This window comes from Dermacentor albipictus, chromosome 4, assembly GCF_038994185.2.
Source record: "Dermacentor albipictus isolate Rhodes 1998 colony chromosome 4, USDA_Dalb.pri_finalv2, whole genome shotgun sequence".
In the NCBI taxonomy this organism is placed as follows: domain Eukaryota; kingdom Metazoa; phylum Arthropoda; class Arachnida; order Ixodida; family Ixodidae; genus Dermacentor; species Dermacentor albipictus.
Genome location: NC_091824.1, coordinates 163,358,941 through 163,383,863, shown reverse-complemented (window position 1 = coordinate 163,383,863; position 24,923 = coordinate 163,358,941). Strand labels below are relative to the sequence as shown.

The window sequence follows — 24,923 nt, the reverse complement described above, 5'->3', positions numbered from 1 at the left end:
CCTAAGAGGACTGACAAATAAATGAATGAATGAATGAATGAATGAATGAATGAATGAATGAATGAATGAATGAATGAATGAATGAATGAATGAATGAATGAATCAGACTGTCATTAAAGACTAAATTTTTGTTGGCGAGTTACCACCACTTTTCCTTATAGGGATGTTTCATGCTTCTTTCGTCACTGATCGCACATATTGTAGCCTGAATATGTGGGCCGATATGTGGTACTGCGTATGTGCCCTGAGAGATAGCACAGGCCTGGGACTTTTTTAATTGTGTCGATAAAGAAGCACCAATATAAATGTCAACCGGCGGCATTCGACCATGTTAGCACCACCACAGGACTCCGCTGTCCTACCCATTACATCACAAAACCATACGTAAAACGCCAGTACAGAACATCTCTCCCATTTCCCCCGTGCGATAGCCAGCACGAAGAGAAGCTTAGCGTGCTTACCGAACGCCGACGGTTTCCCGTTTGCTTTACCTCGTGCACCATCGACGTGCGACGTGTGAAACACCACTCGCGGCGCTCTTAACTAACGCCAGCGTTCGTCAGATGCTTCGTGGCTGACAGGGCGCTGTTGCTTCTATCCAGCAGGAGTGTTGAAGGCCAAACCATAATAAGGCCAAACTACGCGTACGCCTGCATGCGTACGGGACAGATCGTGCGCTTCGAAGCGCGGGGCGAGCGCGGACGAATATCGGTGCCCTGGCTGCCTCACACAAATACGAAACGATGTCTACCAAGGTGAAAATAGTGAGTCAAGTGGGCGCGCGTTGCCGCGCGCCTTGTAGGTTCAAATCGGCCTTCCTCGCGGGGCGCGGCAAACTGAAGGCACGCGGGAGCGAGCTTTCGTGCGCGCTGCCAAGCGTACGCGTAGTTTGGTTTTCAAGTGCGACGTCGAGCCAAGGTGTCGCATCCGCGTATACTTTCAACACCGTCCGAGGAGTCGAAGAACGCTGAAACTTGCTATCGCGGTAACTGATTCACCCTTAGGGCTAAACTGCCGCTCTATTGACTAAATAAATAACAAAATAAAATTATCCGATGCTCGAAATCGAACGGAGGACATGTAGCACAGAAGACCGTTACTGTAACCAGTACGGCACGGACGCTTTTAGAACTTTTGGCATGTGAATCCCTTAAAATTATATGAAACTACTTAACACGTCAACATGTTAAAGGTCGCCCTATCCTGAAAATAGCGCAGTTTACAAATGTAAGCCGCTCCCGTGCAAAGTGAAATAAAAACGTTGACAGATCCCAAAGCCAGAGTTAGACGTTCCTCCTCTTTCCCTCACACGAGATCTGACGCGATAAACTGCCGCGCCTAGCAACTCAGCCCTTAGCTCATCCCCAACTCGCTCTGGAAGACTTCGAATTCTATTGAATTAAACTGCAAGTTGAATACCTACCGACTTTTCTCACAATCCCACTGTTCTTAAAAGCGGTGTCTGTATTCAGGCAATATTTGCAATAATATTATTGTAGCAAATTAGCACTGCGGTATCCTACAAGATGGAGTTTGTTTAATAAAAAAGGAAAAACTGTCGTCTAACCGATTACAGCACGAAGATAAAAAGGAAGCGACACGAGTTTTTGAGGAAAAAAAAATATTCAAAACCGAACCTGAGAACCTGGCAATGCTATTTAAGCTAGCCAGAAAGCTAGCATGCTGCAGAGTGAGGACGAATTAATCGACAACACGAAGCACAGGGACACTTACTAAGTACAATCAATTAGTAACATCCTAATAAGGGCTAGTTAGTTCATACTTAGATCTGATATTTCAGCAGCGCGAATAAAAGGACACGAAGAAACAAATACCTGCTTTGTGGGAAAAAGAAATAGGTTTTTTACATGAAAGATATGATGCTGATTTTGCTGATGCATATGTGACTGGCGTACGCATTCTTATGCTGGCAAAAGTATAAACTGACTGGAGAATTTCAAACGAACTTCCACTTGGCAGCCAACACTTGTCAATGGTTCTTGTTCCGTGTCCTTTTAATATTCACGCTGCTCAACCTCAGTTACAATCAGTTCTGTGGTAGCCCGCATAGTGCAAGAAGGCCCATGAAAAAAAAAATTGTCACACACTCGACGACGTTGGTTCCGGGTTCACACCTTGGACAAAGAAGAATTTTCAAGCTGCGAAGCTTTCTTTTTGAGAAAACTGCGTGGTTTTCCTTTGTACTTTCCTGATACATGTGATAGGTACCAGTGATACTAGCCGAAACTGTGAATACTGTGAGGTGCCAGAAACACTCGAACATATATTTTGCGTGTGTCCCGCGTACGCGGAACGACAGCAACTGGTCTCTTCCATTGCAAAGATCCACAAGAGGCCACTATCAGACGAGTTTCTTTTAGGTCCTTGGTCTAATGTAAACAGCGCAGCCCTAATAACAAGGAACGCTACCGCTTTTCTCCAAGCCACAGGGCTGGACGCACGGCTTTAGAGATGCTTCAACTCTGAATTTGTGTAAACGCATCTCTTCCTTATACCATCATCATCATTCAACAGCCATTTCTCTCCCCATCCCTTTTCCCCAGTGTAAAGTAGCAGGCCAGAGCAAGTTATAGCCGACCTCTCTGCCTTTCTGTAAATAAATTTCTCTCTCTATCTCTCTTCCTGCTGCAGTCAGCCGGATAACAAGTTTTCTTTCAGTATTGATGTACTGGCATAGTGACGGGTCCATAACCTAGCGCCGCCATTTTCAGGATTCCTCGATATCAATATGAATCCGACTGCAATATTCATATTTAGCTGTAGGGAACTGGAAATTGTTCCAACAAGCGAATATTCCTATGTAGATCTGAGGCCAATCCTTTCTAAACACATTCAGCGAGTTAGCATAACTACACTGCTAATAAAGGGAAAATGAGAAAAATTATCCATCGTCCATAAATACATTGTGTTACCGTCGTGGTCTATCGGGCCTCTGGTGTATAGGTAATTTCATGTTTTCATAAATCAACACCACGGAAATCTACTGCGCTATCACAGTAGAAAAGCCAACGCGACATCACAAGGAACGCTCATATTATCGTACAGGGTAGGCAATTAGCAGGTAATCAAACTCAGCTTAATATGTCAGCGATGTGCTAGGCCATGATATGTTTCAGGATCAGCTTCACGAGCTTTTACCAATGAAGTTCACGCCCGCATAACTGTAGCGCATCAGCGCGGAATATTGCTAACATCGTCCACGAACCGAATCAGAAACAAGCAGAGAAATGGTCGACGGTAATAGTAATGATATATTTTATTGTAGAGCTTAAAAGTTTGCGCAATGAGTCCGTATGAAGTATGTATATACGAAGATGCACGGAACTCCCATGTTGTCAACCAGTCTTAAAACCAGGCAGTGAAAAAAAAATGAAGAAAACAGCTAGAGGAACTGGTAAAACGAAATTGGTGGGATAGAGGGCGAAAGTGATAAAAATGAGAACGAAATCGGGGGTGTCGACCTGTGCTCGTATTCTTTCACGCAGACGCACAAACAGGCACGCCCTGCTAGCACAATCACCCATGCACACACGCACGCACACACACACACACTAAAATCTTAACTTTCCTCTTTCTTCTCTGTATTTTTTTTCGCAATTGTTCACAGATGGCTGCGTGCACGCATGTAACGTCTTCAAGGTAACGACAATGCTTCCTTTGGATTGCGCATCGTCCCTGTCGCATTGTGCAGGACGTTGGATGGGATTAACTGGAATGAGTGGGCACGACCTACTTTCACCTGTCTTGTCTGCCTCTTAAGCAATGCCGCTCTTATCACCACTGACAGGAGGGTTATGACAGGTTACCGGAGGCCTAAATGCTTCACTTCTTGCATCGTGCCCTCTCGCCTTCTACTATCTCTTTTAGATCTCATTTCATGATTTATCAAACACTCCGGTAGGCAGCCACGCGTCTCATGACTAGTGTTGAAGGAATGTGACCTCTTTCTTCTGTCGACGTCGTCGGCAAATCGCGCTTGAGCTTGTGCGCCGCTCACGACGCCGCATGTGTTCGGCCATTCTATGTACAGAGAGGGTCGTCGTGTCGCGAGGGTAAGAGTCCCGCTCACTGCACTGGGACGGTCGCGCACCAGACGGATCTGCGTCCTTGATCTCCAGGCATCTTGATGCTGTACAGTTCTCGCTAACTGGAGGAAAGAAAGCTCACGTCATGAAGTGCACATTCTCGCTTCTCCTTCCTTCACGAGTTGTCCAGAGCCTCGGTTTCCAGACGCAGCATTCGCGCGGCGCTGTCGTCAGCGCGCAGTTCAAGAGTGGCCGTTCTGCTCTCTCGCTCGCTCTCTTTGTGTCTGCACGCTCGGCCCATTCACGACCATGACGAGCGTTGAACTGTCTCGCCCTCGCCAATCTGGCGCCGTTGCCGTCACACAGGCGTCGATATCGTGTTGTGGTCGCTCGGTGCGCCGCCTAGGTGCTGAAAAAAAGAAACAGTAAATATTGTAGGACTCAAAAATGAGAACCGCCAGCAAAAAAAGAAAAAGAAAAGAAACGAACGCAAACCTTGCTCAAGCACGTGGCTGGCTCATCATCATCATCCTTTCATCAGTGTTAGTAACTTGAAAAAGTCGCTAAATTCAGAGAGCTTTTAGTCATCTTTAAAACCTCTCTGGCTTCTTGGAGACATAGCAGTATTTTTTAGTGACGGAAATAGCCGGCAAACTGTCCTGGTAAAATCCCTCAGGGACTTAGGTTAAATTGCATGCCTCATCCTCATTTTATCACAAAGGCCACATATGCGACTCCAATCGTTGTTACTTTCAAAGACATAGAAAAGAGCTTATTGATGACCCATCTGGATGCATCAAAGCTGTTTTTTTGGGTAAAGTTGAGGTATGATACCGATTTAGAAAATTATGCTTTGGGCCACGACGTTGAAGCAATGCCTTCCACTTGATTCTCTACCACACCTGTCATTCACCGTTCACAACCGTCTGTTGATACTGATAACGGGGGCGTAACACCGCTCTGACATCTGACCATGCGCGAAAAGTAGGAAAATAGTGAGAAATGTGAATAGCATTGGAAAAGGCGTCGCTAACAAAATTATGGCCTTGTTTCGCTTGTTAGATTTACAACCATTGACTCTCCACCGTGGTAGGCAATTTACAGCTATAGTTTAAAAAGTAACAGACAATTCATCTCGGAACTATAAGACATAGAAAAGACGAAATTTCCCACTTAGCCGCTATCATCATCGTCACCATTAGCGACTTTTCACTAAATATCGAATGATTTATGCCGTGACCTGGCAAATTTTTCAAAACAAAAGAAAAAAAAGGGGATGGAGGGGGGGACTAGGTCTCCAAGACTAGGGTTTCACGTGCCATCAGAAGCACTTTCACGGAGAAACTGTACATACGAAAAGGACAGCGAGTGCTGCCACTTATCCACTCGTCCACTGCAGAGCTTTAACAATTGCAATTTTATTTCATGCTAATACTCAATGAGGAACTGTGGCTTCTCATCATATTACGACAAAAAAAAAACGCAAGGCTTGACTGACACGTAAGCTTGCCGATGAAGTCGTGGCGCAAAGTGACTCCGATGTAAAAGTGACTCAGATGTAAAAAACGCACACAAAATTAACTTACGTTTGGGCAATGACCTCAATTACGCGCTCAGCGTTCTGAACCGTTTTTATAAAGCAGCACGTGGGGAAAACGAGATGACTTCCGTTTCATTGCCGATAATGGACCGAGCATGGCATCGTAGCGTTCTTGCGCGTACGGTCACATTAAGTGTGGATTATTCATCGCATTTCACAAAGCGGCACCTGCACAATGTGCAGCTACACGCAAAGAGTGGTTTTCAATGAGGAAATGGGCCACGCGATCTGCAAAAATAGTGGGAGCACTAGCCAGCGTCGTCAGCGAGCCATAGAGGAGAGAGAGAGAAAGAGGGAAAACGGGTAAGAGAAGAGGGAAATGAGGAGTGCTTGGTCGCAGCCAGCCAAGTACTCGACATCCAGTGAAGTTGCCGCGTTTCTCAAGTTTCGTGCGCCTACCCTGACGTTTGGCTGCAGGCTGTTCATCAGCGGCGTGTCCGAACCGACGGCCGCGCAGGGATCCTCCTCTTCGGATTGCGGCGGCACGGCGCTGAACAGGACGCCGGCCCGCTGGAAATCGATCTGCGCGTACTCTGTCGGCGGCTCCCGAATGCGCACCGGGTACTTGCTGCGCGGCAGAGACAGCTCCGCGTACCGCACCTCGTTGTCCATCTGCGATTAGGTCAGCGACGAGCAGAACTCTGATGTGAAGAGCACGAGACAAACAGGCTTGAATCGAGCCAACAACGGCACACATATGCGACACCGCATCTCCTGGGTGACGAACTTTGCTCTAGATTTTCCGAAACATTTACACCTCTTATTTTTATTCGTACCACTATGTCAAAAGGAGCAACCATCGAAATTATAAGGTCACAGCTCTGAAATTCTTATCTTTATTTTATTATTAAAAAAACGAGTTATGCAATTTAACTTGAGGCGGCGCCTGCCAGCAAGGCTGGATAATGTCAGAAACGTTTCGGACGACTCGTGGTACCTAACGTGTCGGAGCAAAGTGATGGCTGCAATGGAAAATGTTCCACCACATTCCCATCGACAAAGCTACCCTGAATAACATGTATACACGCTGAGCTTGTGTTGCCCGTCACAAGAAGGAGCCACCATATTTTCCATCTCTTAAGGTGCCTCGAAGAGCTTCGTTCTGATGAAAATGATGACACGCCCGGCAATACTGCATGTAGTGCTAGAGTGGCTGCGGCGGCGCTATATTGCGGAAGTGGGTGGTAGGATTACTTATACCTACTTCACACATTTCGAGCTCTGTGAAATGAAACATATGACGAAATATAGTCTGGCCAGGTAAAAGTTGGATTGAAAAAATTTGGTCAAAAACTTCGTCACGTTTCGGTTTTAGTACTGAACTGACGGTAAGAGTTCACGATCACTAACAACTTGGACGAAATGTCAAGAAGTTTTCATCTTGACTTGGTCAGTGAGCCAACCTGCTAAAATAATTTCAAGCTGTATACTTCGGCTTTTACGCTCGTAGACGTAACTTAAGCCAGATAACGGGATCTGAGCAGCACTGTGACTGACATAATGGATATGCGCGAGTCCGATTGAAAGGCTGTCACGTCCTTTGATGGCAATGCATATAATTTCAGTGCACAGCTTCGAGGCATGCGACGCATTTCCGAGAGTTTCATTTCACATGAAGCGAAGTATCCGATCGCTTTTTTCGTTGCTACAGGCGATGATTTTCTCCATTCAAACGTTCCTTGCGGCGGAGATTTATGCAATCGCAACAAGAACAACCTTTTTTTTTTCATAGCGCAACGCGACAGAGCCGTCGCGCAAGACGGAAATAAATATAAATTGATTATAACCGTCGCGACGCAAAAAGTACTTGGTTATTTACAGCGATACCGCAGTTCTTGAAACGAAATGTGTGTTAAGCGAAACGTGTATATATATATATATATATATATATATATATATATATATATATATATATATATATATATATATATATATATATGTATATATATATATATATATATATATTGCGACATTCTTGCCTTTCCTTCATCTGACCACAGATCTGTTTATATACATAATACTTGCGCGATTTTAGTGCCAGTCATTTTTTTTTTTGGGGGGGGGGGGGGGGGTGATTTCAGAAGCTAGGTGACTCATGGTAATAGAATTTACTACATATTATAAAACAATGTTGTGGAGCAGAAAATACAAGCAGTTCGAAGCCAGGTCGCTTCCCTGCTTCCGAGGGATGTTCTCTTTATTTAAGCAAGCACTGTAGAAATAAAAAAAATGTGCGAATCCCACGCACCATGGACTATCGGCTTAAGCGAAGCATTCCTTAGTGTTTCTGAGGAACGCTGTCCTTGTTTACGCAAAATATACAAAAGCAGACCACGCGACGGAGTTGGGCACATTTTCGTCGAAAAGCGCCTCGCTCACTAAAAACGTATGGCGTTCGAACATTACAGACGGTCGACCGAAATCAATCTATCGGGCACGCTACGCAACGTACCGAATTTGTTCTGCACGACGTGTTCCTCGATCTGCTTGCTTGGTTCTGTAAACTAGACAACTGGTTCTGTACAAAAATCCCGTTAATTAACAGCAGCAAACCTATTCTGCCACCTAAACTCCCTATTCTGCAGGCCTGGCGATGTTCTGCGCATTAATTGTGAGAACAACGGTGCCATTCTATCTCATAGTGGAAGCGAACGCTCACACAGACACGCTAGAACAAGTGCAGCGGAATCACGGTCGTAAAACATTCAACGAAGCAAACACATGACAAGAGAAAGAGTGGCATGCCAGACAGACCTTGACAGGCGACGGTCGTCTCAGTGACTGGATGTTCTCGTAGTTGTAGTCGCTGGGAGAGAAGCTGTCGTACGTTCGGTGAGCCGGGTACGCTGGAATACGCCGCACAGCCACGCGCGGGTACTCTGCTACACACAGGAGAAGATGAAGGAGCGCAATGTACAACAAGGGCAAAGGCAAATTGTACGTTAAATATTTGTGCTGGAAATTTTACGGTAATAGGCAGAAATGCCCCAATGCTAACATCAAGAACTTTCTCGTCCACTCACTCTTACTCACGCATACTCTTTCTCATTCATCTATGTTATAAAACTTCTTTTTTTTCAGTGCACTCAGAATCAAAAGGCGGTGAGCCAGCACCAGAAAGCACAATCCTAAAATTTCACAATAGTGAAAATGCAAAATCTCACACGTGTACGTTTTGAGCAAATGTGTCTACGTGGGCACAGTTTAAAATGAATATAGGTCATGGCGGAAGCGATCAAAGTAAAATCTATCTGAACAAGGCATTTTTGCCCAGTGACATAAGCTACAGGTTAGTGTTCAGCTATTCTTATTATCGCAATAGGGTGGCGTCCCACAAGCGGGCAAATGGTGCTCATCCAGGCTTCATTATGTCCGTCAGGCATAGTACTTCATTAAAAATAACCATTGGTGAGACGTAACGCAACTAAGATATTCTAAAACAATAGAAGTCCATGAAAATCGTATCACTTTCAATTCGCTCCTGCCGAAATTGTCGCGACGTCAAACTCACAGCATTATATTAAAGGAGACCACACTTACCCTGTGAATCACTCGTCTTTTGAATTACAGACGGGTCCTTGGTGTCAATATCTGTAAGGGCTAAGTCATCCACTGCTTTTCTTTGATGGTTTTGGTTCCTGTAGAAATCGCAATACATAAATAAAAATCCATCAGGGGCAGAAAGTAGGCGAGAAATATTCCCCTTATTGAGAATATTATAAGAAATAATATGTATGAAAGAACGCGAACAACGAAGGTTTTTGCAATTTCCCAACAAGCAAAAATAGCGGATGGCTGGTTTTTTGTTCGCATTACGGTAATTAAAGCTACACTGCCATCCATGCACCAGAAAGTGATTGGTGAGTAAAGCTTATCATGTACATAACTAGCCTCTTCACTACAAACTAAATACAAAATTATTTCCAGGTGTAAGCGTTATTTTGCTATGTATTAGGTGGTGGCCAAAAATTCGGCCCGCAATATTAAAAGCACACAGGATAGTGGGAGTAGCCTGTCCTGCACTCACGAGTAGTATAGACTGTTTTCCTTGGACGGGAAAATAACTTGTTGGATGCACAAAATATCCTATGTATGGATGACGCTGACACGTCGCCGTAAAACATGAAACGACGATCTCGCCAGGGAAGACAAGAACTTCTAGAGGCGCAACACTTGAGTCTCCGGCTATATTCGCGGCGCCAAGAACATTAGCTGCATTGTGCCAATGCTTCGGTGTCACCTCGTTTCCTTCAACACATTTGATAATTTGCCTCTGACTTTTGTCGGCGTCGGGGGACTGGAGGGACACTTTGAATTACAACCATCTGAAGAATTATTAAAGGCTCTATTATACTCTGATTTCAACGCATTTTCACGCCTAGAAGGTACCCTGTTAAACCTAGACATAGTAACCAATGTAGATGAGTGTGCAGAACCTTACAGCTGCAGCAACTTACTTTTCCGGACTCTCCTCCGTAGGACCTGGAAGGAAGAGCCAACAGGTTAAAACAAAACGGATATGAGGCCAGTAGCCGCAAGAATAAAAGCATTCAGCACAAAAGCAAGAATGAAGGGCACACTTTCCTTCAAGAACATCACTTAGGAACACTCATGGCAAAAGGTTGTATTTTCACGCATTCTCTCCCGATAAATCGCCTCAAAAATATACGTTCTTGCATATGTTCCAATTAAAACAAAAACAAACAAAAAGAAACAAACAAAAATAACGTAGAAAAAAAGAAAAAGAAAGACAAGGAAATCAGGAACGCTTAGTTATTGTGCAAACATTTGCTTCAAAAAATTCACAGGAGGTAAACAAAAGCTTGCAAGTATGTTTTCGTAATTAGTAAAGCACGAACTGGGCATTGTATCTTAGAAAGGGTGAAAAATATACTAAACTCAGTTAGCGACCGGACTAAATAGTGAAAGTGACCACACGCATGACTCAAAGATGGCAGATGGCGTTATTATGAACCGAAGACCCGTCAGTGCTAACATAGTTTCTGTTACATAAGTGTCGTACGCATTTCGCATTTGACAATGCCCCCATGTAGTTATCGCGCTGCTTGTCAATTCGAGTTGCAGACGCCTGGACATTAGCAAGAAAACGTATTTATTAAAGACAACATTTGAAAATATTGGCCTGACCCTTGCATTTCGAGTATTTCTACGGAAGTACAACACTCTTCCTGCGATCGGTGATCGTGGCTGTCGCCGTTCGCCTATTACACCGATGGCTATCGTGAGTGGTGGGCAACTGAACATTGACCAATGAGGGCGGTCTCTTATGTGATGGTTTTGTGAATACTGTCACAGAATCCCTCAAAAAGTGAATGTGAGTTCACTCGGTGAGCTAAGTTGCGGGCTATATGTAATTTCGTCGGGTCTCGGCTCATTTCGCCAATCGGAGGCATTTTATTTTTTTACGTTACTGTTTAGGTTAACATGGTAATTCCGAATTTAGGGGGCTGTATTGCGCCACTTAGGAGTGGAGCAAGCGAACATAGTGGCAGGAGATAATGCTTTCCTCAATTTAACTATTTCACAGCAGTTCGACGAGTTGTACTGTCGCGTACTATTCAATTTCACCTAAGTTTCACTCTCACGTTCTAATTACATACATATTGCGGCATTGATAGAGCACAGTACGGCTTGTGTTGTACATGACAATAATAACCTAGCTTGGCTGGTAAATACGGTTTAAGGTAACGTAAGTATTCCATGTAATGTATATTTTGTAATTCACCGAGCTTTTCCTTGCAGCAGCTAAGTTGCTTCTGCACCTGAAATAAGCTACATGAGTGCGACCTTTGATTGTAAAATTGTACCCACTCACTCGCGAAAATTGCTAAATTACTATGATCAGTTTCGTTTAAACATTGTACAAAATGCAAAAAAAAAGGCTCATTCACTTAATCATGTAATGCTTACGCTTTTCGCTGTCGTCTCCGCGGAGTCGCATGACGACTACGATAACAATGGCCACCAGCACTAGAGCTCCCACGATGCCGATCAGGACACCAAGCACTGGACTCACTGATGTGATGTCCGTGTTAGCTGCACGCGCGCCATGTTGCAGTGGTGATACAGAAATTAGATGCAGAAGAAGCACAAAAAAGCATACACTCTCGACAGCAGCAATTAGCCTTATGCATGCGGCGTTTTGCCCTAAACCCAAAGCTTCACGTAAACGCCGTCAAAGCAAAATAAATCCAACGTTTTCTTTCAGATGACGCTGGCACTACACCGTACAAGTTGCTATTTTTTGCCTGTATGACGAACAAAGTCATGCTTGTGCTGTGTCGTCAGGCTCGTACGCTTTACTAACTGTAACCTCTCCGAAAAGAAGCCATGAGCGCAAGGTTAAGAATGCCATTAAACGTAAGCGTACTTAGGATCAGTTAAGTTGCCACGAGAACTGTTTGCCCGCCTTACCTGTCCTCCTCTCGGGCGAGGGCAGCGTGTTGGTGGATATGGAGACGCTGTTGCTGCGGCCCTTGGAGTTCGAACCGTACAGTACGAGAATAAAAGCGGTGCCGGGCGGCAGGTCGCGAACCACGAATGACGAGCCCTCCGAAGAACTGAGGTTGCGCTGCAGGAGCTCCAATGCCGAGTTGTACACCTCCAGGTGAAAAGTCTGCCGCAAGCCCCCGTGGTCGCCCGGTTCGCACTCGACCGCCAACGAGACAGAGGTCTGGTTGCTCACGCGGCAGTTGCGCACAGCCTCGGGTGGCCCTGTCCAACGAGAAACTGGCCGCGCTCAGTTATCCACGCTTGGCGTCGGGGCGCCCCCGGCAATGCACAATGCACACTACGTAAAATACAGCCTGGATGGTGCTCTATTTCCTACTTGAGACGCCCGACACCCCCTGACAACGCTCTTCTAGGACTCCTTTTTTTCAGCACATAGCCTATTGTTGCAGCTTGTCTCGTTAAAATTCGCTCCGATTCTCTACGGCCGCACATTGCTTTCTGTTCACCAGCATGTTCGCATTTACAAATTCTCGGATACAACAGGTAGTGTGGCACTGGCACAGAACCATAGGGAAGTCTTGACGACAGAAACTAGATTTCGTTATTAACAATGCCTTTGTCCCTGAGGGTTCAATAAATAAATGAATATATTGATGATAATCGCGCAAGTTATGTCTGCCACTCTATGAAGCTTAACCATCATTAATTGGTGTTTTACTCGACTCCCTCACCTCTAAAAAACTGAGGTCGTCGTCACAGTAACACTCACTTTAATTAAATCCTTAGCCGCTCGCAAGTGTGTTTGAGCCAAGTGTCCTTTTTTCTTTCAGGTATGGCCAAACATGTGTAGGCTCAGTTTGAGTACAGCTACAGTGCGCCTTTAAACTTTCTGGAAACAAGAGAAATGCGGTTTTGAAAAAGTAGTTCTGGTGAAAGGAAGAAACTGTATGTACGGTGGTTATCCTTTCCCCCGAAAACATATTGAAGCGACGAAAGGAAATGTGTTCTCGATGTGAAATATATTTGCTTTCTTCTATACCAATCTTTGGGTTAGGAAACTCACCAATTACTTCTTTATCTGCTAGTACCCTTCGTAATCTTCAGGGGCAAAAGCTATTTGAAGCAGCATTCAATGCCAAATCTTCTGGTGATGTTTCCCTCATGTGGTTTAGCAAAGGACAAGACATCTAGAAAATTCCGCTTCTAGCTTAGGAGACGAAGTTCAGCGGAGAAACAAGGCAGAATTTAAGGCGCTTTAGACCCGGAGGCGAGCGTCCGGACGCAATCGCTTTGGTATCCGAAGGTAAACAAGCGGGCCCGGACATGCACTTTTGGAGAGTGCACCTAGGACTGCAGATCCAATTTTACACAGAACAGGACTTGAGGCAGAGGCACAAAAGGAGGCATTCCTCGGAACACCACTCGCGGTGCCCTCCCCACCAAATATAAGAGAGCAAGAAGCACTGTAGTAAACAATGTTGGCACAAGACAAAGGCAAGACACAAATGTAGACTTAGTACAGAGTAACTCCAGTTGTGTTGACATATATAGAGGGAGCTGCGTCCAAAGTCAGACGAATACAATTCACCTGCCCAAAACTGTCTGTCTAAGACGGAGTGCAATACTAGTTTGCAGTTAAGTATACATCATAGCGAGTGAACAAGTGTAGTGAATGCGACTCGTAATGTAAAAAAAAAAACGACAAGGAACCCTATCGTGACTACCAGACAACGGTGCCGTGAACTGACATTTGGGCAAGTTGGTTAAGTTTTGTCTTATGTACAGCGCTAGAACACACAGATGGATACAAAGACGACAGCACCCGTCCTGTTGTTTTCCTTTCCGTACGCGTGTGCTTGTGCTGTATTAGGATGGTGCCGTGAAAACTGTTCTGCTATAGCGGCATTAAACATCTTAGAAATCAAAGGGTTCTGTGGTTTCGACCATTACTTAGCTAGGTACTTGTATCGTTACACCTGTCAGATTTGGTTCCATTTTTCGTTGCCAAGTCCTTAGAGTCATGTCAAGATTATTCGTTATCGTTACCGAAGCCTCAACTCCCTTATCTGCATTACCGCTCACGTCATTGTGGGAACTCAGAATATTCCAGCTGGCGGTACATCACGTTGAGGTCAAGCGGCAAACATTACTCTAGTGTTTCAGGATCGGGATTATTCCTGCGTTCCGCACAATAAGAAAAACGCAAATTTAACTCTTCCTTATAATTACTACAATCATACAAAAACTCGCTTCCACGATGTGCAACAATTTATTTCGGTATCTGTTGGATTTACGACAGAAAAATAAATCACACCTTTTGTCTCTGGATGAAAAAGATTTGCTTCAATCAGCCAAAAATAGGGCTTTCCGGGTACGCGCGATGCACACGGTAAATCGTAAATTTTTTTTTCTTTTGTATGCTGTCTTTCTTTCTTCTTTTTCGTCATAATAAGCACTGTGGGTCGCATATTATCACGACTTCCCTTGACAGCAGTGGGAGTGGTTTTGGCTGGCTTTGCACCGCTCAACATTGGTGAACAGACTATTGAACCTTAAGTTGTAAGTCAGCGCTCGTGCGTCCTAATATGTTTCAGTACCGTGTGCATCCCATAATTTCAACATTTTAACCTTCCCATGCTATAGGAAATGGAGAAAATAGTATCAATTTTCACAAAAATTTTTCAGAAACGTGGTGTACAGGCAGCCATGTCACAAAAGTAAGTGTTCAAGCAGTCCATAATGAAAACAAATACTAGACACAATGTCACTGAACATAAGGAAGATGATGAACATTATTATTATTATTATTATTATTATTATTATTATTATTATTATTATCATTATTATTATTATTATTATTATTATTATTATTATTATTATTATTATTATTATTATTGCATTTTTTTAAATGGCGCGGTTTAACATGCGACTAAGCTCGTTCTTCAGAACATCTTTTGTTGCATTTAAGCTTAAATAGGTTTATGCTCATGGCTATATTATTCACCGCAGAAAGTTTGCGTTATTGCATGTTATCTCTTCCATTTCGCCACCAATCTTATAGCCTTCTATGGCTAGTGTCCACAGCAGGTTCATGTATGTTTATCCTACGTCCTTAAAACCTAACTCTGTGCTCATGTCAGCTGCTTCTAGATATATCGCTCGATGAATACTCTGATACTCCAACAGAACACACTTATTGTCTCCTACAACATTTTCATGCGCCACGCACAAGTCGTTTCTATATTTATGTTTTCTGCTATAAATACGCGTTCTCAGACACCCTGATCAGGCTCCGAAGAGCAGGAAACTGCCTACTGAATTATCATGTAATTCTTTCCCTTCTGATTTTATATTTTCACTGTTCTATAGTATTCCACAGCTGGCTTCCTCTCCATTGCTTTTATCCAGTACACTTCTACGTCTGACTTCTGCAACTAATTTAATATCCTTTTGCAACCGTATCCCCCCTTAGCATACTATTTACTACTTAATTTCCTGGTTATGGGTGACAGCCGCTGTCTGGTGTCGAGAACTATAAACTAGAAGCAATCTAACAAAAACACTCGTCAGCAATTTCTTTTGAGAGAAATTTTTCCTTGTGACGACTATGTTCGTCGTCAGCTATATTGGTAAAACATTGCGGTAATGACTATATTCTTACTAGTACAGAAAGCGTTAACAAGCACAGCTCCTCAGGCAATGCAAAGAGGGCATTATGTGCTGCACGGATTTATTTATTTTTTTGTACAACTTGCTCCAAAGTACTGACAGTGCATGTGCATTTTAACTTAATTTTTCTTCCTTACATTTATATTGTTTACTTGGTACTGAGTGTGCAAGCTTTCGAACTTCAGTTTTTCGTTTGTTTTTTTGTTCAGGTTTGCACATAATTATTACATCACATCATCCCCCATTTTTCTTTCACTATTGTTTTGAGTAATTTTCATCACTAATGGGGCATGCGCTTCCAACGTCTACAATTGATCCGCTGCATAACTACACCTATTCACAGCTGTCAGTGAAATGGTGCGCGTTGCCTGTACCTCCATGCCAATTCTCAGAGCGACTCACCTGCAGGTATGATGTGGAAGGCACAGGGCTCCCGCTGCATTCCGATGGTGTTGGTGGCCCAGCAGTAGAGGAGGCCATAGCTGTGCTTCCAGCGGGGGCGGTATGATGCCACGCTGGTCGTTCCATTCACAGTGAACGTCTTCACATCGAACATTTCGACAGAGTTGTTCAGCGCCCACTTAAAGCTGAGCTCAGACGGGTCGGCCTCCACCTCGCACGAGATTTCGGCCTCTTCATCACGTGCCACGCCGTAAACAAGGTTCTGGCGCTTCTTACACACCGGCGCGTCTGCGAAGACGCAGAACAGACTCATTAATATTAGGCGGGCCTAGATTGAGACTGCAAAATGAACGTATAACCATCTACTACTAACCTTGAATATTTCGCTGGTCTTCACCTTGCTAAGACACTACAACAATATGAACTGAATGACACTGACTGTTTTGAAAAGGTGAAACAAACAAGCCAACAAACAAAGCAACCGAACTGTCTGACCTTTTCTGCTAGGTGGCACGAGTGCTCGTTCTTCTGTAGCTGCGGTCTTCTAATGATGACACCGCACTAACTTGTTCAGCTTTAAATGTTACGCAGATATATGTCAGAAAGAACAGGACAGTCGGGAAGCGTAAACAACGCGCAGCAGTTTCGGACCGGCAATTCCGGCCTTCACTAAGTTATGGGTTTTCACGTGCCAATACCACTTTCTAATTATGAGGCACGCCGTAGTGGAGGACTCCGCAAATTTCGACACCTGGGGTTCATTAACGTGCACCTAAATCTAAGTACACGCGTGTTTTCGCATTTTGCCCCCATCGAAATTCGGCCACCGTGTCCGGGATTCGATCCCGCGACCTCATGCTCAGCAGCCCAACAACATAGCCACTGAGCAACCACGGCGGGTAATTCCGGCCGTCAATAAGGCTAGTGCCGAATGTTACGATGCATATTTCTTACTACCTGAACGTCTACTTATGTAAAAAAGTATAGTGAATAATATACGAGTAACAAGAAACAAGAAGCCACTTTCAAATGTATTCCTTCAAACAAAGGAAAAAAACGGTATTAACACATTTCTTTTGGTAAAAAAAGAACAGAAGAAAACAAAACAGAAATATGTTTTTTTTATATGACACTACACGTATCCTCGTGCAGTGTTACGTACTGCCCGATACTACGTGCAAATATACGTGCAAAATCATATTTTATACGGGGTGATCATTTTTAAGTTTTCTGGAATACTTAAAAATCGCGGGTGGCAAAGAGCATAATTCTTGTCATTGAGCTGCATTATTTCGAAGAGGTGGACATTAGTAGCACAGATACATAATAAACTAATCACCAAAACTTCACTATTCAATTTCTTCATTGATTACTTTCCCCCACATATTGCAATTTGCGATCTGTAGCCGATGAGCTTGCAAAACGTATCCGCTTGAAATGAATCTCTATGATGGAACCAGTTTCGAGATGTGCCAGACGAAATAGATGGCCGTTCTAGTTACTTTTGTGCTTCAATGCATAAAATAGCGTTTTGCTTTAAAAAAGTAAGAGGAACAAGAGCGCATTCTTACGGTGTGTTTGATGGCGCATATCTCCAAACGGGTAGGGTATGGTATGAAAAACTTTATTCAGGCCCTTCAGGTTGCGCTAGTTTCCTAGCCAGAAGCGGGCCGCTACCACGTCGGGACCGAAAGGCCTAGCCTCTCGGCCCCATAGCGGGCCCAGTGGACTGCCCATATCTGTTCTTGTAGTTCAGGGCTACGCTCCTTGGTGTTGTCCTTGTCACTGCGTAACGCGGAGCACCACCAGAGCATATGTTCTAAGTCTGCTACGCTACGGCATCGCCGGCAAGTGTATAAAGCGAAGGCTTCATACACTTGCAAATGTATTGCTTATTAACAGGGGATTGGGATAGGCCCCCTCTGCAAGAGCCTCAGGGTAAGAGCTTGGGGTCATTCTGAAAGTTGATTCCAAGTCGGTACGCCTTGCAGACTCACCAGATACAAATGTCAAATTGTAATAGGTGCCGTAGAGTAAATATTTAAGAATTGGTGAATTTTTTACTTAGTTGAATATGAATATGTGTTTAGATTTCGCGTGCAAGTGATGTCCGCCACACTGAATGATCCAGATGAAGGACTAGTATTATGTTGTCTGCAAGACGCTAGCTTAAAGAACTCCGGAAAACTCAAAAGTGATCGCCCCTTATGTGGCGTCGCACTCACAGTGGACCCTGAGCAGGACGCGGTCGCTCTCCCCTTCCCCTTCGACGTTTGCAGCGACGCACTGGTAGTGGCCGCGGCTCTCTCGGCGAACCTTCTGCAGCACGAGCGACTGGTTGCTGATGATAACTCCCTGCTTGACATTGCTGTACAGCGGCTTTCCTTCGAACTTCCAGCCCACCTCGCTGACCGCCGGGTTCGCCTGGATGTTGCACTCCAGGTACACGTCCGAGCCTTCGCGGATCGCCTTGTGCTTCATGTTGGCGCCCAGTGAGAGGCTCAGCCGCGGAACGTCTGCGAAGGTGCGTAAAGGAGCGCAATCATTCGCACATGCGGAACGCCCTGCAACGAGTGTGAGGAGCACACGACGAGTGAGGATAGTCTGTCGAAATAAAGTTCGCACCGTAGAGCAGGCTTCCTTGCTTTACTATCTGCTTGAAGTGACCTTTGTAATGGAATTGAAAACACCTCGATTGCACTGAAAACTCGGTAAATTTTCAAGGGTGTCCTTATAACTCTTCAGGATTGCTGGCACCCTTTTACTTTACCTAACGGCAGAGAAGTGCGAATTTCGTCGCCCCTGCTAATTTTGTCGGCTAAAGTAAATGGAGTAAATTTTTCAGAAGCGAACTCAGTTCATGATCACTGGTAGAGTTATTGGGGTGTCTACATATCTAAGTATGCAGCAGCGACGCAATCACGATGTTGTACTTGCGAAAATTTGAGTGATGACAAAGATGAATAAATTGAGCTATGGTATAAGCCCTCTAATGTCCATTACTTATGCTGAATTATTTTACCTAGGAAATGCTTAAGGGCTCCGCATTCAAATAATGGTGATATGATGACGTATAAACGTCGTAGTTGTTGAACCAACGAAAACACAGACCGATATTGTCCTCTTTATATAGTTCCCAATAATGTCCACTACTGTCATCACGTTCATCATGAATAAGATTTTCAGTTACACGACGTTGTGACAAAACTTTTCACAACTGCAGCACTCACTGAACGAGAGCTCACAGATGTGCAAAACATCCACCTGACCTGAAAAAAACGCCGGTGTGTTTGCTTCTCTTCATTTTCTAAAGCATCCCTTGTGAGTCTGAAGACAATGTCATATCCATCGCGAAACTCAAATATGGTAAATGACCTTTTCAATTCAAAAACGTACAGGTGCTCTGAACAGGCAACAGTTGACTAATGTAAATTGTTTTTTTCCAATAGTAAAAAATTTGAAATAACGGAAATGTTGTTAACATATGTGCGAGATCATGTGTATACGTACACAATTCAGGCATGATTTCATACGACGCAGAGAATAGCTAGTACCATGCGTAGCGTCAACATTAGTGTAGAATGCTTGAATCCTTCTTGCCATGGATTGAAGAACTTAGTAACCGCTCACAGTTCGCCTTGGTTAACAACAACAGATATAATTCTCTACCGGTAACTTCTGGCGTTCCACAATGACCTGTTCTCGAGCCTCTTTCCTTGTAAATATATATTAGACTTACCACTGCATGTAGCCTGCAATATTCGCATGTTCACGCACGACTGCGTCATGTACCAAACAGTTACTGACATGTCTAGTAAAGGCTCCCTTCAGGAAGATATCAGCAGTGCACAACAATGATTTGATGGCTGAGTAATGATGCTTAAATATCTAGTGGTGTTCTCCCGCCAGCGCAACTCCATAGCTCACCTATACATAATAAATAATCTACATCTAAAAACTGTGCAGTCTTATAAATAGCTTGATCTAACTCTTCCTCATGATTTGTCTTGGAGTGTACATGTTACTAACGTCATCTGATCTTCTAATAATCTCCCGGTTTATTAAAACATAACCTAAAGCAAGCGCTGGAACATGTGAAATAGCTAGTCTATCAAACCATATTCAGCACTAAGCTCGAATACGAATTAGCTCTATGGGGACCACCTCGAGCATATATAGGGTGTACCAGCTAACTTTAGCCAGAGTTTAAACATATGCAAATGCCGTGTAGCTGGAAAGAACAAAGACAATATTGTTTGCCGTTGCTTATAGATGCTCAAGCTATTTTTTACAGCTAAGCTGTACATGGCTAGAGTTCCACGAATTTTTGTTCTCCATGAATAAAAACTATCGTCATCAATGGTTCATACCCCCGTAAGCATTCATGCTCCTGTAAGCAAACAAAAAATGAAACGGCTCAAAGCCCCGTAAGGTAGAGGCTACAAGCACTCAGCAAAGTGAAGCAAACAGTGCTTAAATTCTTTCAATTTACACATACAACATGCAGAACAGCATGTCGAAAACTGTCATCATCAATCGCTCATACCCCGCGTAAGCAAGCAAAAATGCAATGACTTATAGTCCCGTAAGGTTCATGGCTACTCACTTTGAGTGAATTAGCTGCGATGACACTATCCCCGTTGTCGTTGTCGGTGATTTCAATGTAGATGTGTCGGGACCGAAAAGGTAGCGGTTTACGCGTTCCCTGTTGAAGACATATCTCTTGCGATGCCACAGCGATCCGGCCCAACCGACCGCCCGCGGCGTACGTGCATCGAGTTCACATTATCAAAAAACGTGATGGCAGTTGCAAGTGAAATACTGACCACCGATCAAGACAATAAATGAGTGTGCGTACCTTTCGTCACGATGACCCCATGCCAAGACAATAAATGAATTCGTACTTTTAATCGAAATTATTGTGTCACCTTCATTTCATGTCCTAAACAGCCGCGCTGGTCAACCACTTTCATCGAACGGAATAATTCATGCTTTTTCTTATTCCGCCTAATTAGATAACTAGTCTTAATTAATTAATCAACTTCTCAAACATTATAGGTAGATGAAAAGTATAAATGAGAAAATTGTTGAAGGGAAATGAAAACCTCCCCCTACAGCTTTCTATTCCTCAATACGTGCTACATAAAAATGTTTTTCCGAGCATTTAAGAACCCCGCGTAAACATGCAAAGTGCCTCGAGCAGCCAGTCGCGCGGCAACACTGCGTGCATTTGCGGGCTTCTTTCCCGCTCGGAAAAACACTTTCATGTAGCACGTATTGAGCAACAAAAACCTGTACCGCGAGCTTTTCATGTTATTCTACAATTTCCTCATTGACATTTTTCATCTAAATATAATATTTGAGAAGTTCATGAATTGATTAAGATTAATTATCTAATCTTATCTAATCGAACAGGCCGCCATTGGAATCTGAACCTGGCAACGCTTAACGTTAGAACGTTATCTAGTGAGGCGAGTCTAGCAGTGTTATTGGAGGAATTAGAGGGTAGTAAATGGGATAAAATAGGGCTCAGTGAGGTTAGGAGGACAAAAGAAGCATATACAGTGCTAAAAAGCGGGCACGTACTGCGCCACCGGGGCTTCGCGGAGAGATGAGAACTAGGAGTCGGATTCCTGATTAATAAGGATATAGCTGGTAATATACAGGAATTCTATAGCATTCACGAGAGGGTGGCAGGTCTTGTTGTGAAACTTAATAAGAGGTACAAACTGAAGGTCGTACAGGTCTACGCCCCTACATCCACTCATGATGACCAGGAAGTCGAAAGCTTCTATGAAGACATGGAATCGGCGATGGGTAAAGTCAAAACAAAATACACTATACTGATGGGCGACTTCAATGCCAAGGTAGGCAAGAAGCAGGCTGGAGACAAGTCAGTGGGGAAATATGGCATAGGCTCTAGGAATGGCAGGGGAGAGTTATTAGTAGAGTTTGCAGAACAGAATAATATGCGGATAATGAATACCTTCTTCCGCAAGCGGGATAGCCGAAAGTGAACGTGGAGGAGCCCGAATGGCGAGACTAGAAATGAAATAGACTTCATACTCTGCACTAACCCTGGCTTCATACAAGATGTGGACGTGCTCGGCGAGGTGCGCTGCAGTGACCATAGGATGGTAAGAACGCGAATTAGCCTAAACGTGAGGAGGGAACGGAAAAAACTGGTAGATAAGAAGTCAATCAATGAGTTAGCGGTAAGAGGCAAACAAGAGGAATTCCGGATCAAGCTACAGAACAGGTATTCGGCATTAACTCAGGAAGAGGACCTTAGTGTTGAAGCAATGAACGACAATCTTATGGGCATCATTAAGGAGTGTGCAATAGAAGTCGGTGGTAACTCCATTAGACAGGATATCAGTAGGCTATCGCAGGAGACGAAAGATCCGATCAAGAAACGCCAATGTATGAAAGCGTCTAACCCTATAGCCACAATAGAACTGGCAGAATTTTCTAAGTTATTCAACAAGCGTATGACAGCTGACATAAGGTACTATTTTATGGCTAGAATTGAACATGCTCTCCGGAACGGAGGAAGCCTAAAAGCAGTGAAGAAGAAACTAGGAACAGCCAAGAATCAGATGTGTGTGTAAAGAGACAAAGCCGGCAATATCTTTACTAATATCGATGAGGAGTTCTATAGAGATTTATACAGTACCAGTAGCACCCACGACGATAATGTGAGTGAGAATAGTCTAGAAGGATTTGAAATCCCACAAGTAACGCCGGAAGAAGTAAAGAACGCCTTGGGAGCTATGCAAAGGGGGAAGGCAGCGGGGGAGCATCAGGTAACATCAGATTTGTTGAACGATGGTGGGAACATTGTTCTAGAAAGATTGCCACCCTATATAAACAATGCCTCATGACCTCGAGCGTACCGGAATCTTGGAAGAACGCTAATAAAATCCTAATCCATAAGAAAGGGGACGCTAAAGACTTGAAAAATTACAAACCGATCAGCTTATTGTCGGTTGCCTACAAAGTATTTACTAAGGTAATCGCAAATAGAATCAAGAATACCTTAGACTTCAGTCAACCAAAGGACCAGGCAGTATTCCGTAAAGGCTACTCAACAATACACCATAATCACACTATCAATCAGGTGATAGAGAAATGTGCGGAATATAACCAACCCTTATATATAAATTTCATTGATTACGAAAAAGCGTTTGATTCGGTCGAAACCTCAGCATTCATGGAGGCACTACGTAATCAGGGTGTAGACGAGCCATATGTAAAAATACTGAAAGATTTCTATAGCGGCTCCACAGCCACCATAGTCCTCCATAAAGAAAGCAACAAAATCCCAATAAAGAAAGGCGTCAGGCAGGGAGACACGATCTCCCCAATGCTATTCACAGCGTGTTTACAGGAGGAATTCAGAGACCTGGAGTCGGAAGAATTGGGGATAAGCGTTAGTGGAGAATATCTTAGTAACTTGAGATTTGCCGATGATATTGCCTTGCTTAGTAATTCAGGGGACCAATTGCAATGCGTGCTCACTGACCTGAAGAGGCAAAGCAGAAGGGTGGGTCTAAAAATTAATCTGCAGAAAACTAAAGTAATGTTTAACAGTCTCGGAAGAGAACAGCAGTTTACGATAGGTAGCCAGGCACTGGAAGTGGTAAGGGAATACATCTACTTAGGGCAGGTAGTGACCACGGATCCGGATCATGGGACTGAAATAATTAGAAGAATAAGAGTGGGCTGGGGTGTGTTTGGCAGGCATTCTCAAATCATGAACAGCAGCTTGCCACTATCCCCCAAGAGAATAGTATATAACAGCTGTGTCTTACCAGCACTCACGTATGGGGCAGAAACCTGGAGGCTTACGAAAAGGGTTCTGCTTAAATTGAGGACGACGCAACGAACTATGGAAACAAGAATGATGTGTGTAACGTTAAGGGATAAGAAAAGAGCAGATTGGGTGAGGGAACAAGCACGAGTTAGTGACATCTTAGTTGAAATCAAGAAAAAGAAATGGGCATGGGCAGGACATGTAATCAGGAGGGAAGATAACCGATGGTCATTAAGGGTTACGGACTGGATTCCAAGGGAAGGGAAGCGTAGCAGGGGGCGGCAGGAAGTTAGGTGGGCGGATGAGATTAAGAAGTTTGCAGGGACACCATGGCCACAATTAGTACATGACCGGGGTAGTTGGAAAAGTACGGGAAAGGTCTTTGCCCTGCAGTAGGCGTAACCAGGATGATGGTGCTGCTACTGCTGATGATGATGAATTATCTAATTAGGCGGAATGAAAAGAAATAGTTTGAGTATCTCCAAACGGCAAGCAACATTAACTTTGTTCTGTCCAGCTACGTGAGATTTGCATATTTTTAAACTCTGGCTATAGTTAGCTGAGACACCATGTATAATCAACGCGATCTTATCAGTAAAAACTGTGCCATAATTCTCAACAATTTTTGATATCCGCGTGTAGTCACTGAAAAAAATAATTCCAATTACATGTCGTTGTTAAACACTTTCGCATCTCAACTCTGCCCTATTTTCATAACTTTTATTATATTCGGCTCAATCAAACACCGTACTGCACTGCCCGCATATCACATCGCAATCGGCACACGCACCAAGTTGGCAGCCTTCTTACTCATAGTACCACTTCTTTAGGCATTTCCTTTTTCGTGCAATGACATATTGGAACCGCCTGCCCGCCAAGTAGTGACCATAACCTGTGCGCATACTTAGACACGAAG

General features: G+C 43.9%; 1 protein-coding gene across 10 annotated transcripts in view; it reads right to left on the bottom strand.

Annotated features, from left to right (window-relative positions):
• Positions 1–3,259: 3,259 nt before the first annotated feature.
• Positions 3,260–24,923, bottom strand: part of LOC135899974 (irregular chiasm C-roughest protein-like) — an 872,345-nt gene continuing 850,681 nt past the window's right edge. For 7 of the 10 annotated variants that reach the window (XM_065429388.2, XM_065429389.2, XM_065429392.2 and 4 more), the window contains 9 exons: positions 18,417–18,707; positions 16,192–16,479; positions 12,082–12,396; positions 11,578–11,703; positions 10,104–10,128; positions 9,187–9,284; positions 8,401–8,528; positions 6,046–6,258; positions 3,260–4,455 (listed from right to left, as the gene is read on the bottom strand). In XM_065429388.2, coding sequence (XP_065285460.1) covers positions 4,405–4,455; positions 6,046–6,258; positions 8,401–8,528; positions 9,187–9,284; positions 10,104–10,128; positions 11,578–11,703; positions 12,082–12,396; positions 16,192–16,479; positions 18,417–18,707 — 1,535 coding nt within the window. In that variant the 3' untranslated portion in view covers positions 3,260–4,404. The remainder of the gene's footprint in view (positions 4,456–6,045; positions 6,259–8,400; positions 8,529–9,186; positions 9,285–10,103; positions 10,129–11,577; positions 11,704–12,081; positions 12,397–16,191; positions 16,480–18,416; positions 18,708–24,923) is intronic. The other 3 variants (XM_065429384.2, XM_065429386.2, XM_065429385.1) reach the window with 3 other exon arrangements.